Source organism: Salvia splendens, chromosome 11 (genome assembly GCF_004379255.2).
Source record: "Salvia splendens isolate huo1 chromosome 11, SspV2, whole genome shotgun sequence".
Lineage (NCBI taxonomy): Eukaryota > Viridiplantae > Streptophyta > Magnoliopsida > Lamiales > Lamiaceae > Salvia > Salvia splendens.
The window spans coordinates 23062715-23078828 of record NC_056042.1 but is presented as its reverse complement, the minus strand read 5'-3'; the positions used below and the strand labels follow the sequence as shown (position 1 = coordinate 23078828).

The following is a 16114-nucleotide window of genomic DNA, read 5'->3' as shown; positions in this document are numbered from 1 at the left end:
TCTATAGCTAGGAATGACCGTACTTGAACATGATCTTTTCTATAGGCTCGTACTTCTGTTTTCTTGATATCTAAAGAGACAGAAAACCAATTTAGAGGATGAGCCATAGCTGCTTGACCAAAGCGTAATTAACCGACCATTGGCTCAATGTCTGAGCATCTAGTGTAGTAGAGGATCGTTCTCGAATTGCCTTGTGAAGTTGGTGTGGTCTTGCAATGGGGAGTAATGTAAATTTTATGAAAAAGTTAACCATTTGCAAAAATACAACAATTGCAATGTATATTATTACTTTCAGATAATTTAAAGTATCCAATTGTATGTCACGTAGATAAATTAGATAAAAGAACTTAATTAAAAACAAAAGAGTTTGGAATTGGATGAGCATGTGTCACGAGTGATTTAATAGATAAAGTCTGAAGATATTAGTATAAGTTAATTTATGCCTCGAGTCCCTTGACTAATTCTGAGCATGTATCCTAAGTTCCTAGCACACAAAGTATAGTAATTGACATACTATTGGACCAAAATTGTCACAAATTTATGTTGTCGTTCTAAACAAGTATTTTTTATGTAGTAGAAGTATCTTAAATATTGGCCACGATGGAATTAGCAATGGATATTCATTTTTTGCATTTAAATAAAATTCTTATAATCATATGAATACATATTGCATGTAAAAGCACATATTTTCTTGAGCATATCATGTGTAAAAAGGCATATTTTCTTGAGATGTCATGTGTTAAAGATATTTTGTTGGCCTACCAGGATTATGACCATTGACTAGATATGAGCAAAAGTGCGAGTATGTTTTAAAATAAAAATTGTATATTTATTATATTCACGTACCCGGTTAAGAAGTCTTGAATTATTATGGACTATTGCAAAAAATACGAGAAAAACGGGAGGAAATCAATAAAATGATTTAAGAAAAATGTAATTTGTTGAGAGTGGGATTTGAACCCACGCCCTTTCGGACCAGAACCTTAATCTGGCGCCTTAGACCAACTCGGCCATCTCAACATATGTTAATAATATTTATACATTGAACAATATTGGAAATACAGAACTATCAACAAACTAGCCATAAATTTCCTACGTTATTTTGTAACAAGTATCTCCCCCGTGCTATGCACGGCAAATTGAAAATTTTTAAATATATATTGTTCTATTTCTGTAATTTGAAATTTTTATATTTAATACCAATAACAACTTAATTGAATAAAAATGTTGGTATAATAGTAAGTGTGAATAAAATAAAAATATTATAAACTAGATCACAATTAATAATTCTAATCTCGATTTAGAGTAATATAAGTAATATTTTAAACACAATTATGCAGTTTAAGTTCAAAGCATGATTATAATATTTAAAAGAGGGAACATCATTTTTGGTCCACGAACTTTGCCAAAGTATCATTTTAGGTCCGTGAACTTTGAAAATATCATTTTAGGTCCGTGAACTTTGAGTTTGTATCATTTGAGGTACTTTTTACTATTTCCAAGTTTTTTTGGATGAAAATACCCTCAATACCTTAAAGTGTATATATTTTTAATAAATTTATCATATACTCATAATTTTTTAGAAATATCTTTACAATATATTTTTGACAAATTTTCTAAATATAATTTGACCTTAAATATTATCACTTAATTTTGTGACATGCAAGTAAAATTGCTTCTTCAATTTTTTATATTAATTTTTTTAAAATTGAATAAAGAACTTTTCTTTAATAATAAAAAATTGAATAAAGATCTTTTCTTGCATGTCACAAAATTAAATGATAATATTGAAGGTCAAATTATATTTAGAAAATTTGTCAAAAATATATTGTAAAGATATTTATAAAAAGATCTTTATTCAATTTTTTATTATTAAAGAAAGTTCTTTATTCATTTTTTTAAAAAACTTAATATAAAAAATTGATGAAGCAATTTTGCTTGTATGTCACAAAATTAAGTGATAATATTTAAGGTCAAATTATATTTAGAAAATTTGTCAAAAATATATTGTAAAGATATTTATAAAAAGATCTTTATTCAATATTTTATTATTAAAGCAAGTTCTTTATTCAATTTTTTTAAAAAATTAATATAAAAAATTGAAGAAGCAATTTTACTTGCATGTCACAAAATTAAGTGATAATATTTAAGGTCAAATTATATTTAGAAAATTTGTCAAAAATATATTGTAAAGATATTTATAAAAAAATATGAGTATATGATAAATTTATTAAAAATATATACACTTTAAGGTATTGATGGTATTTTCGTCCAAAAAAACTTGAAAATAGTAAAAAGTACCTCAAATGATACTAACTCAAAGTTCACGGACCTAAAATGATATTTTCAAAGTTCACGGACCTAAAATGATACTTTGGCAAAGTTCGTGGACCAAAAATGATGTTCCCTCTATTTAAAATTATAGTAATACCCCATTAAAACAACAAAGACACATATTAAATAGAAATATTTTGATACATACTACTTACTACAAAAAGATATTCAATTTTAACAATGCATAGTGCAATTTAATACCAAAACACCATTAATATGAAATTATTATATACAATTTATAATAATCATAGAAAATAATAATCATAGAAAAATATAATAACAAACTATATAACAAATAAATATATAGAATATAATCTGTTCATATTTCATCAAATTCAAAAATATAATTGATTAAATTAAACAAATAAATTTATTAACATGAATCCAATTAATCGAATAGATCCATAAGGTGTTTGTTACATCTATATGTTCCATAAAAAATTAATTTGTAAATTCTTCACCAATCATGTCCTGCACTTTCCTTGTCCTACAATGGCACCATCTTCTCCATCAGCCAATGTGCTTCCACTATATATAAGAAATCCAACTTAAAATCAATTATTGACTTTATATTACAATTTCAACAAATATTTATGATTGAAGGCTTAATCTGACCAAAAAATGTGTTTTAGGTTGTTCTTGAAGATGCTCTTAGCCATCAGAATAAATCACTTCTCACATTTTTTCTTATCTACCAGAAAAAATCTCCATTTGTTGTCGCCAATCGCCGCCTTATCTTATTATCTCCTTTTTCCCTATCCGCTTTCTCCCCGGAGCCCCCATACACATATCAAGCACAAGGAAAGAAACACGCTTTTGATTAATAGAATTGGTTTTTATAGAAGTTTTGTGACCGTTGGCATTCTTCTTCTTTTTTATTACAATATCATTGATTCTAAAAACCTTTTCACTTCATCTCCTCCAAACCCATTAATAATAAATCATACACAATAATTTTTTAACTTTTACGTGGCTTTTCAAATTGGAGCCTCTTCATGTTTCTTTTATGTAGGAGTATGAAAGTAGACATATATAATTGCTACTATCACATGAATAAAAAAGATAATAATATTGATTGAATTTGCATTCAAGGATTCAACTATACGACTTGTCATTAATATAATTCGAATTAATAAACTTTATATGCATTTACTTAAACTTTTAATATATATATTTAGAATATTAATAATAAATACACGGTTCATAGAATATAATTCACTTCATCTTCTTCAAAACCATTCACTTCCCCATTATTATGATAATAACAAAAAAAATTGACTTCTCTAAATTTATGATATGTAATCAATTATTTTGATTTATAATATCATAATATAATTAAAAATATCATAATGGCATTTCTGTTATTTTCTCTAAATCTCGTCTTTTATATATGTTTTATATATGTATAGATATAGATATCAGTTGATTAATTATTAGACTAAATATAAATGTAAAATGTAAATAAAACACCAAAAAGCCACGGTATTATTGGAGATGACACGAGCGATGGAACATCACTTTTCGTCAAAATTGTGTTGATGCCAAGGTGGTTGAGTAGTTGTGTCTCCCGTCTTACGGAATCATGAGGCATCCGGCTGGCGCGATCCGGTGGTAATTGGACGACAAATTGAGATCGAAGGAGAGCCTCGAGGACGGTGAGAAGTCGGTCTTGATATTGGCCTTGGCGCCGTGGTGGGACATAGCGGCACTGTCGTAGGCAAGGGCGGCCTCCTCAGGGGTATCGAAAGTGCCAAGGCAGACACTTGTCTTCTTCCATGAGTCGTGGATTGTGGGCACTTGCAAACGCCTCAGTGGTGACCTTCGTGCATGGAGGTCATGCCAAAAATACATAAGTCATCATTTTAATAATTCCAGCAGTCGCCATAATAAAATTTAGTCGAACTAGCTAGAGTCAGTGTACTTAGTTTAATAAAATTTATGTTTTTACATGAATTAGTCTTTGTTATTAAATTGTATTGTGATGGTGTGACCATGCAAATGGCTGACTCGTTTTTAGCTGGGAGCCACTGGGCTCAGTGAGGAGAGGCAAAGAGTGAGCCCGGTGCATGAGGATCAAACTAGCCGTTGTGAACGGTTATAACAGATTTGCAAAGCTGGAGTTAGTTAGTGAATCTTATTCTCTTTATCTCTCATATATGTAGCTCGATGAATCAGAGAAAAACACACAACACATACACATTCTCCTATTCTCAGTTTTCTTTTTATAGTTAGCTCGACTTGTGATTAGCTTGAGCATTTCAAATTGTAGTGAGGATCTCATCCTTCTCCTTCACGTTTTGATCAATAAACTCCGTTGAAATTTCTCCGTGGACGTAGGCAAAATCAATGCCAAACCACGTAATTCTTTGAGTGTGTTTTACTTTCTTCGCCATCGCCATAGTTCTTGTTGTTTCTTGTTTTGATCAGAGCACAAACCCTTACAAGTGGCACCGTCCGGTGGGAACAAGATTGGGACGAATCTCCGGTGAATTGAAGTTTGTAGTTTCTGGTTCAAAGTGATTCTTGATCACTGCACTCCAGCCGTTTGAAGAATGTCCACAACAAAGTTTGATGTGGAGAAATTCACTGGCTGAAATGATTTCGGTTGTGGAGGCTCAAGATGAAGGCCATCTTGATGCAACAAGGTCTCTGGGAGATCCTCAATGGAAGCAGCAGTGAAGAGAATAAGGCAGAGCCAGATGAGAAGGAGAAGCCAAGATTGCAAGAGATGCAATACAAAGCATACAACGCTCTGACTCTGAACCTGAGTGATAGAGTGCTCAGGGAAGTGGCCAAGGAAGACACGACCTCAGGTGTGTTTCGAAGTTAGAGTCATTATACATGACTAAATCTCTTGCAAACCGGCTGCATTTGAAGCAGAAGTTACTGACATTCAAGATTGTAGATGGCAAAAGTATACTGGAGCACCTTGAAGAGTTTGGCAAGTGCATTGATGATTTAGAGAACATTGATGAGGAAATCAAAGATGGAGATAAAGCTCTGATGTTGCTGAATTCCCTTCCTAAGAGTTATGAGCATTTCAAGGATGCTATGTTGCTTGGAAGAGAATCCTAGATCAGCTATGAAGAAGTGCATTCGGCGCTGAAACTAAAAGATACACAGAGGTCTTCTACAAAGCCAACTGATCAAGCGGCTGGAAGTTTGTATCTCAAGAATGATCAGAAGAAAGGCCAGAAGAACAAGTTTCAGAAGAAACAAGAAAAGGAAAAGAATGAGGGAGGAAAGGAAACAAGGAGCTGCCATTATTGTAAGAAGCCTGACCATCTCAAAAAATCATGTTTTGCTTGGAAGAGAAAGCAAGAACAAGAGAAGAATGGAGGAGCTGAGACTGCAGACATTACTCAGGAGGTGTAGGCTCTTGAGGCTCTGAACATACATGATGGAGCCACTATTGAGGAATCCTGGATCATGGATACAAGATGTACTTACCATATCTGTTCTCACAAGTCTTAGTTTCATAACTTGGAATGTAGTTAGGGTTCTGTCATACTTGGTAATGATCAGACTTGTGAAGCTAAGGGCATTGGGGATATTAAGCTAAAAGTGATGGATGGGAGCATCAAGATACTGGCAGAGGTAAGATTCATACCCAAAATCAAAAGAAATTTGATATCACTCGAGCTACTGGAATCAAAAGGTTGCAAGTTCAGCTCTGGATCTCGGATTTTGAAAGTAACCAAAAGATCAAGGATCATCATGGAGGCCAAGAGGAAACATAGTTTATATTACCTCATGGCTGAGACTGTTATTGGATCTGCTAATGTTGCATAGCATGAGAGTTTGAGTTCATGGCATAGCAGATTGGGTCATGTTGGTGAAAAGGGAATTAGAGAGCTAGCTAAGCAAGGTGTTATCAAGATAGATGTATCTGAGGGTCTTAAGAAATGTGAGCCATGCATCTTAGGAAAGGCAAAGAAGCTTCCATTCACTTCTAGAAAGCACACCTCAACCGCACCTTTTGCCTATGCTCATAGTGATCTCTGGGGGCATCTCAAGTAGAGTCTATGAGTGGAGGTAAGTATTTCATCTCCATCATAGATGATTATTCTAGAAAAGTTTGGGTCTACATACTGAAGAATAAGTCTAAAGCATTTGAGAAATTCCAAGAATGGCATAACAGATATGAAAATGAAAATGGGTCTGTGTTGAAATGATTAAGAACTGACAATGGCATGGAATTTCGATCTTCTGAGTTTGAGGGATTCTGCAAATTGAAAGGGATCAAGAGGCATATGACAGCTCATAGAAATCCTCAACATAATGGTGGTGCAGAAAGAATGAACCCAACTCTTCTTCAAAGAGTGAGATGCATGTTGTTTTCTTCTGGTTTGCCTAAGAAATTTTGGACTGAGGCTGTATCTACTGCAGCTGTGCTAATAAATAAATGTCCCTCATCTTCTATATCAAATGAGATCCCAGATAAAAGATGGTATGGAAGTCTTGGTGATTACTCTAGTTTGAGAAGTTTTGATTGTGTTGCATATGCACATATGAAGCAACGCAAGCTAGAGCCAAGAGCTAAAAAGTGTATTATGTTGGGATATCAAGATGGTGTGAAGGCCTACAAGCTCTGGAATCTAGAAAAAGGTGATTAGAAAATTATCATTAGTAGGGATGAGAGCTTCAATGAAGCTGAAATGCCTTTCATGAAGGAGTTTCCTGCTGATAAAGTTAGCCCTGCAGACCTGCAGAGTTTTGAGATTGGTGAAGGATCTAGCAGGCTGGATTCTGATGAAGAAACTGAGGTCATAGAAAACCAGGAAGACGGTGGAGTTCAGCCACAATCACCTCAAGTGATTACTCAACAAGATGCAGCAGAAAGTCAGATGCCAAAGAGAAATCCAACAAGAAACACTAGATAGCCCAGCATATTTTCTAATTATGATATGAGTTTTTTTGCCTTGTGTGTGGCTGAAGTACTCATGTGCACAGAGCCATCAACATATGAGGAAGCCATAAGGAGCAAAGAGAGTCGGAAATGGATCAAAGCAATGAGAGAAGAGATTGAATCTTTGCTTAAGAATGGTACCTGGATTTTGGTGAAAAATCCAGAAACTCAAAAATTGATCAGTTGCAAATGGATTTTCAAGAAGATGGTGGAGGTGGGAGAAGTTGAGACAACACGTTTCAAGGCCAGATTGGTAGCAAGAGGCTTCACACAAGTGGAAGGAATTGACTATACAGAAGTTTTCTCACCAGTAGTGAAGCACACCTCCATCAGAATTTTGCTCGCACTCACTGCCTATTTTGATTAGGAACTACATCAACTTGATGTGAAAATTGCATTCCTTCATGGGGATCAAGAAGAAACGATCTACATGATGCAACCAAAGGGTTTTGAGAAACCTGGGGAAGAGCAGAAAATTTTTTTTGTTGAAGAAGAGTCTCTACGGACTTAAGTAGAGTAGCAGGCAGGGGAACCTTAAGTTTCATGAACATATGGAAACTATGGGGTTTGTGAGATCAAGTTTTGATAGCCGTGTTTATGTGAAGAGAAAAGGGGAAGTGATAGTGGCATATCTAGTGCTGCTGTATGTTGATGATATTCTGTTGGCAGGTTCTTGCAAAAGAGAAATTTAGTTAGTTAAGGATGATCTCAAAGTAAAATTTGAGATGGAAGATCTTGGAGAAGCAAGAAGGATCCTAGGCATGGACATTCTTAGAAATAGAAAGAAAAAGGAATTGAGGTTGGTTCAGGCAGATTATGTGGATAAAGTTATCAAGAAGTACCAGATGTCAGATTCAAGATCAGTGTCTATTCCTCTAGCCAGCCACTTCAAGTTGAGCAAGGAGCAGATGCCTAGAACATACCAAGAAAGATTAGAGACGAACCTGATTCCTTATGCAAATATATTTGGCAGTGTGATGTACTTAATGATTTGTACAAGGTCGGATGTTGCACATGCCATTAGTGTGGCAAGCAGATACATGTCTGATCCGGGTAAGGGGCATTGGGATGCTCTAAACTGGATTCAGAAGTATATGAAGGGATCTAGAAATATTGGTCTGCATTTTGGAGGTGGAGCATGGTCTGTTGGTGATGATATTTTGGAAGGATTTTGTGATTCAGACTATGCAGCAAACCTGGATAATAGAAAGTCTCAAAGTGTATATATTTTTATATTGTTTGGCACAACCATAAGTTGGAAGTCTAATCTACAGTCTGTGGTTGTTTTATCTGCAACCGAGGCTGAGTACATTTCACTGACTGAGGCTGCAAAAGAAGGCAAATGGCTGCAGGGAATACTTCATGATTTTGGGATTCAGCAAGGTGCTGTGAAGATCAGCTGTGATAGCAATTCTACTATTTGTTTAGCCAAACATAAAATGTTCCACGAAAGGAGCAAGCATATTGATGTCAGAAGGCACTTCATTAGAGATGAAATCTAGAATGGGAAGACAAGTGTGGTGAAGGTCCCAACAGAGGAGAATGCCTCAGACATGTTGACAAAAGCTCTACCGGTTTCCAAGTTCGAACATTGCTTGGAATTGGTAGAGGTTGTGGAATGCTAGAGATAGTAGTAAGGTAGAGAAGGGAGTTAGATGTTGATCAGATTTGCAAGGTCAAGGTGGAGATTTGTGATGGTGTGACCATGCAAATGGCTGACTCATTTTGAGCTGGGAGCCACTGGGCTCAGTGAGGAGGAACAAAGAGTGAGCCCGGTGCATGAGGCTCAAACTAGCCGTTGTGAACGGTTAAAACAGATTTGCAAAGCTGGAGTTAGTTAGTGAACCTTATTCTCTTTCTTTCATATATGTAGCTTGATGACTCAGAGAAAAACACACAACACATACACATTCTCCAATTCTCAGTTTTCTTTTGATAGTTAGCTCGACTTGTGATTAGCTTGAGCGTTTCAAATTGTAGTGAGGATCTCATCCTTCTCCTTCACGTTTTGATCAATAAACTCCGTTGAAACTTCTCCGTGGACGTAGGGAAAATCAATGCCAAACCACGTAATTCTTTGAGTGTGTTTTACTTTCTTCTCCATCGCCATAGTTCTTGTTGTTTCTTGTTTTGATCAGAGCACGAACCCTTACATGTATTGTTTTAGTAATTGCATTTAATTATTTCTTAGCTATAAGACCTTTCCTTATTTAAAATTCAAATTACAGTACTTAGTTTAATTATTAGTCTTGTGGATACAATACTTGTCCTAACTTTAACCTATAGTACTACAGTAGCATTGTTCACTTACATTTTGTTTTTATTGTTAAAAAATGTGTATCATGGTGCAAGGATGGAAAGAACCCCGAACATAAATATACATGAAGATGTAGAAGAAAACTTAGGAAAATATAGGTGTTTTTGTTTAGCTTTACAATTTCATAGATATCATTGTATACTTTCACCGTCTAAAATAAAAGATATTTTAGGGTCGGCACAAATTTATTAAATTCGTACAATTGATAAAGTAAGAGATATCGAAAGAAAAAATAATTAGAGTAGGAGAATGGGGTTATCTTATTACTGGAAAAAAAATTACCAAAAATAAAAATTGACAATTTTATACGATGAACTAAAATAGGAAGAGTCTCTATTTTTATGAGACAAATATAATATTTAATTTCATAAAGGCTTAAAATCCTTTCATAAGAAATAGTAGCAAATATTTCCCTCTCATTGTATACCACCCCGATGTCGTTCATGAAATACTGTTACTTAAATTATACTCCCTCCGTCCATGAAATATTGTCCAAGTTTGACTCGGCACGGTTATATATTAGTTTTATAAAAGAATGTGAGTGTAAAGAGTTAGTGGAAAATGAGGTCCATTTACCAAAAATAGAAAGAAAAAAAGAACAAAGTGGGCAACTTTTCACGGGCGGGCTAAAGCAAAACTGGACAACATTTCACGGACGGAGGGAGTAATTGTATAATAGTAGTATATATTTTCAACAATAATTATTTTAAATATTTTTTATTTATAATAATTCTTTTTTATATTCGACCCTTCGAATTTATATTTCTTGATCTGATCCATCACTAGTTATTACTGAAACGAAAAAAAAACTTATGTAACAGCTGAAAAATGAAGTTATAACTGAAATATATTTAGATTATAAAGTTTCAATGGGGATGAAATTTTCCAAGAGTTATATAAAAAAAACTTTAATTTTTGAATATTAGGGAATTCCAGCAATAAAAGAGAATTTTATCTTATTTATTAATCAATTTATTCTCACACGAAATAGTACAAACTAAATTATCGGTGGAAAACCATTTTATCAAGTTGGGCTTGGAAATTACTATATCGTGAACAAAATACGGGTCATGGATGATCCGAACCGCCAAACCCGATTTAAATCTGGTATATGTAGACTGTAGTTCAGCTTGCTTTCTTGGGCAGAAAGAATCTACGCGAAACCTACAAAACGGAATCCGGCGAGAAGATATATCATATATCTTGAGAGAGAAATGGATCCGAAAACCACAGAGGTTTCCCAGCTCTTCGAGCGATTCAAAGCGGCAATTCTCCGCAAAGATTTTGATACTTGTACCAAACTTCTGTTTCAGCTCAAGGTACATCTCAATTCCTCGAATTTCATGGAGATTTTTTATGATTGTACAGAATAGATATAGTTGTTTACGCAAATTATGGTCGTTTATCTGTTTTTCTTCATTATGATAGATTATTACTATAGTAAAACTTAAACCCTAGTACATCTGTTCAATTTTTTTGTTCGGGAGTTAGATAGGTTAGGATGATTGGGGGAAATCAATTTTTATGTCGATAGTGACCTAATGTTGCTCAGTTCTTCCTGGTTTTGGAATTGCTGGGATATTGTCAATTTGTCATATTGGAACATGGAGTTAGGCTGATTGGAGTGTCGCATGAGTGGTTTTATGTACTCTTGTTTAGTAGATTTGTCAAACACACAACATGCAGAAGGAAATCACCCGATAACTGTTGGTGCTCTCTGAGACATGCCGGAGTTAAGCATTGAACATTATGAGGGAGTTAAACAACAGAATTGTTCCGTGCACTCTCTTTCTAACTATTTTCGTATTTCACAATTATATAGAATGGGGAAGAGGTTCTCTTTAATTTTAATCTAAATGGAAAAGAAAGATGCCATATAGTGGTGAGTATGTATATTTTTTGGTTATATAGTCATATAGTGTGAATATGAGAAAGAAGGCATTTGGTGATTAGGAAGTATTGACTTTTGATGATTTAGGCATGAATATAACCTATTGTTTGTGGAGTGGGATCCTTATTTGAGACACATATTATTGGTGTAAAACTCTGTTAGGTTCAATTTACATCTTAGTTAACCAGAAGTTTAGCTAGAAGATTGTGTTCCTCTTTGCATAGTCAATGCCTAATTTAACTTGGTCTTTGTGTAAATATAATGCAAAATCACTGATCAAAATTGATATTTTGTAATATGTCTTGTTATTAATATACATTATGTATGCTAGATTGCATTGACAGGATTCAAGAGTCTGCCTCCATTATTTGAAAAAACTCCAAATGCTGTCCATGAATTGACACTCGCAAGTAATTCTTTCTACCTCTCATTCATATCTTTGTATAGTTTATACAATTCATCTTTTGGTGTCTTTCCTATACTCTTGAGTTTTTTTTTTGCCCTCTTTTTGCAGGGGACATTTATGAGCATGCAGTTATCCTGAGCGTGAAGATTGAGGATCAGGATGCTTTTGAGAGAGACTTTTGCCAACTGAAGCCTTATTATACAGATGCCGCGTAAGTATCTGTCTTTAGTTGTTTCATAGACTATCTAGCCCCGTATTTTTTCTTTTGCTTTAAAATAGACTAAGACAACTATGACTTTTGTTTTTAGTGCTACATGTTTCATGAACCATGGTGTATGGGTCACTCTATGAATCTATGATAATGTAGCTGATCATAAGCATCTTCTTGTTGTAAGTGTTTTCTTGAGCAAATTAGGATTGTAGTACTTGTTGTTTATGAAACAGAGGCATTATCTTATGAATGATATTTAGTATTGAAGGTATATAAAGACTTACGATAAACATGGCAAGATGGAGTGCTTTTAACCAGGCTCGGGATACAATTAGGGCATCATGAACTTCTATGTGGTTGAGCAGCAATTGTAATTTGTTGTACTAGTTTCTATGTACGCCTTGGACTATATATATCCAGTCTACAGTTGTGCATTTTAGTTCCAAACAATGTCCTAACTCTTATTTCATGTAATCGTGCAGTAGTCGTCTCCCACCTTCTCCCCAGGAGTACCCAATATTAGGTCTAAACCTGCTAAGACTCCTTGTGCAAAACAGAATAGCCGAATTCCACACTGAGTTGGAGTTGCTTTCTGCTATCGCTTTGGAGAACCCTTGTATCAAGCATGCTGTCGAACTAGAACAATCCTTCATGGAAGGAGCATATAACAGGGTGCTTACTGCTAGACAGGCTGTACCTCATGAAACATATGTCTATTTCATGGACTTGCTAGCAAAGACAGTCAGGTAAAATTTGTAGTCATACAGATTCCTGTACCATCATTGTCATGCATATATGTGTGTTTTTTTCGGAACCATGTGAATTGCTTTGTTTGTGATTGTTGAATTGATTTATACTGTTTACACCTTTCTGATTTTTCCATTTTAAAGATGAAAAACTGATTTGGTCTATCTGATACTTTTGCGTTATAGTAATAGTTATTACTTGAATTATGTTTGCAGCGTTAGAACTCGTTCATGTACTTCACAAAGGTTGGCATTTTGTTTTGGAGCTAAGTGTATGTCATTGTGTCTGCTTAGATGCAGCCTTACTGTGATGTTATGCTAGCTTAGGAAGGACTGTGGAAAGTGGAAGAATTAACATGCATGTTGGGAGCACGCAGCTATTTTCTATCGCGTTGTTCGATTAATCTCCAGTTGCTTTATTGCTTTTGGTGTCGTGCTTTGTGTCTGATCTAGGCTTGGTCACCTCCTTTATGTTTGATCTTCTTTTATGTTGACATCCTGATTCCATCCCATTCTGGATCTTGCCATAGTGCTGAGTCCGTATTCTTCCTGGTCTTATTTTAATGTTTGATCATTTGTGGGTAGAGATGAGATAGCTGGGTGCAGTGAGAAGGCCTATGATACTCTTTCAGTAAATGATGCACGTCAAATGCTGCTGTATTCGTCAGACAAGGAAGTAATTGAATATATCAAGGAGGTAAAGTCTGTTGCATCCTGTTACCTCCTACTGCACTATTCGTAAATTGTAGGATTGAGTAAAAGTAGTATCTCTTCTGTTGGCTTAAACAAAACTTAGTTTTACTTGGCATTCGGAAATTGCAGGAGCATCCTGAGTGGGAGGTCAAGAATGGGTTTGTGTTTTTCCAAAGAGCTAAGGGATCTGTACCTTGCAAGGAGATTCCGTCATTGCAGCTGATCAACCAGACCCTCAGTTATGCGAGGGAGTTGGAGCGCATTGTGTGAGGGGCCTATACGAGCAAATGCAACCCTTATCCGTGCTTCTTTGCATTTAATCTTCTCCATTTTGGTTTCATCAACCGTACTCTCAAAAATTAGAAAGAAAAAAAAACTATGGTTGATGACAGCAACCTCTTGTACCGAGGGATTTCATTTGCCAACTGCCTACATCTCACTTGACTTTGCCTTTAGCTAAATTTTCATATTTGAAACCATGATCTATTTCCTTGTTTTTGTTCAATGGTGCAAGCAAGTACTGCTTTGGTTGCAGTGTAGCTATAAAAATATGTTTAATTTATGACAACTTTGTTTCAATCTTGTGTATAGCTTGCAGATTTGGACATTTAATTTAGATTTCTTTTAAACTAAATTAGTATGCCATGGAGTACTACTATAAGTTGTATAGTTTTATGCATAAAAACAAGTAGTAGTACTACTATTTTCTCTATTATTTGGTTTTAATAGATTAAGATAGCCCTATCAATATAATCTATACAAATATGGAGTATTAAAAAGAGTTTTTGGATAAATTACTGGAAAGGCATTTTGAACTGGACCATCATGAATGACGCTTGGGCATTGGGAATGTGATATTGATAGATAGACTGAGAGAATATTTAATGAAAGGATTGGATACTAGTACTCCCTTATTTTGTAGTTGATGATTTTATTTTATCAAAATAGAAGAAATTAGTTTTAAGCATATTCTCCCGTATTAAATTTTTTTTATAATACTATAGATAATTATTTTCATTATTTATTGTTAACATTATTTCGTGAATAATATACAATCATTAAATATAATTAGGCATGCACAAGGGTCGGGAACAGCCGGTTTCGGGCCCGAACCGGCGGGTCAAGGGTCGAGAAATCCATGAACCTGAACCGGCCCGCCTAGCTCCCGGCGGTTCCGGTTCCGGTTCAAAAAACCGGCGGTTTACGCGGTGGTTCAAAACCGCCGGTTTTCGGCTTGAACGCCGGTTCCGGGCCGGTTCGACGGTTCGACGGTTTTTTTTTTTTTTTGCATTTTTCAACTTTTCAATTTTAATCAAATTACATTACACTTTTCAAGTTTGTTTTTGTATGAAATGTGAGTAAATAAAATTGAAAAAAATACGTCTAAAGTTGCAATTTTATTGAAATTGCATGTTTACAAATTACACGTTACAAGTTACAACAATTACAAATTGAAAACATAAGGCGGTCTTGAAGTCTTAAACAAAATTTAAATACAAATGAGACTACTAGTGAAGAACTAATTACAAATGACAAGAAACGACGTTGAAGTTCTTAAACGTATAAGTGTATTATATATATACTCTTAACCGGCGAAGAAGATCTTTCTACATAACTAAATTAAGGACACCTTTAGCAATTCAACTTTAAATGTTGAGTTTCGTCTAACAATCAACAATTATAGTAGAATTGTCAAAAGTTTCCCTCATTTAGCCGTATAGAGAAATATACTTCATCGACTAGAGTATATACAAATACAATTATGTAATTGTATTTGCATATTTTTAAAGTAGGAATTAATGGGAAAAAAAAGAAATAAAAGAAAAAGGACTTGAGCTCAACTTAAATTAAAAATTTAAGTTGAGGTGCCTACGTATCCCAATTGCTCATTTGCATTAGGGAATCAAAGTCCACGTAGTTCTCTTACCTTACTTACCTATTTGGCTTGGCCGGCGGCGGTTGACGGTTGGCCTAATCTTCATGCCCGGTGAATTCATCTTGTGATCCCTCTTGACGATCATTCCAATAATTTTCTTGTTCTCGGACGTCAGCTTTGGCCCAATCATCAAGTAACATCGCGGCTTCCATATTTTTCACCGAGAGCTTACTTCTTGATTCATCCAAAACGCGCGAGCCAACACTAAAAGCGGACTCGACGGCGACGGTGGAAGCCGGAACAGAAAAAATCTCCTTGGCCATTGAAGCAAGGATGGGAAAATCTTTCTCGTGGGTTCCCCACCAATCGAGGACGTCGATTTGGGCGGGAGGAGTAGGACCTTCATCACCAAAGGAAAAGAGTGATTCAAAATATAAATCTAATTCACTGACCATACCTGAGGACCTTCCGCCGGTGCTGTAGTTGTATAGGTCGGCTAGTTGGGATTGCGCGTCGGGGTCATCATAATCGGCTTGAAATGTAAAGCCATAGTTATGTTGTGGAGGAGGGGTTCTTCTGACTTGGTGAGTGGTGTTATACTTGGTTTCATATTCGGTGTAGAGAGAGCGCAAGTTATACTCGAGGTTTTGTTGCACAACTGACCGGTCCGGGAGGTTTATTTGAAAGGTTTCTGAGAGGTCGACTCCAAATTCGTCACTGGTATCCGATTG

General features: G+C 35.2%; 1 protein-coding gene and 2 non-coding genes across 3 annotated transcripts; 2 read left to right on the top strand and 1 right to left on the bottom strand.

Annotated features, from left to right (window-relative positions):
• The first annotated feature begins 13 nt into the window (after window positions 1–13).
• LOC121756704 lies at window positions 14–234 on the top strand. The gene has a single exon (XR_006041077.1). It is a non-coding gene; the product is annotated as a small nucleolar RNA U3 (small nucleolar RNA).
• A 705-nt stretch (window positions 235–939) lies between these two features.
• Window positions 940–1020, bottom strand: TRNAL-AAG. The gene has a single exon. It is a non-coding gene; the product is annotated as a tRNA-Leu (tRNA).
• Window positions 1021–10684: 9664 nt separating this feature from the next.
• LOC121756241 (26S proteasome non-ATPase regulatory subunit 8 homolog A-like) lies at window positions 10685–14141 on the top strand. Its single transcript, XM_042151735.1, has 6 exons — window positions 10685–10879; window positions 11783–11861; window positions 11966–12068; window positions 12551–12814; window positions 13400–13511; window positions 13637–14141. Exons 1-6 carry the CDS (start codon window positions 10775–10777, stop codon window positions 13775–13777), a joined length of 804 nt encoding a protein of 267 aa, XP_042007669.1. The 5' UTR covers window positions 10685–10774; the 3' UTR covers window positions 13778–14141.
• The last annotated feature ends 1973 nt before the right edge of the window (window positions 14142–16114 follow it).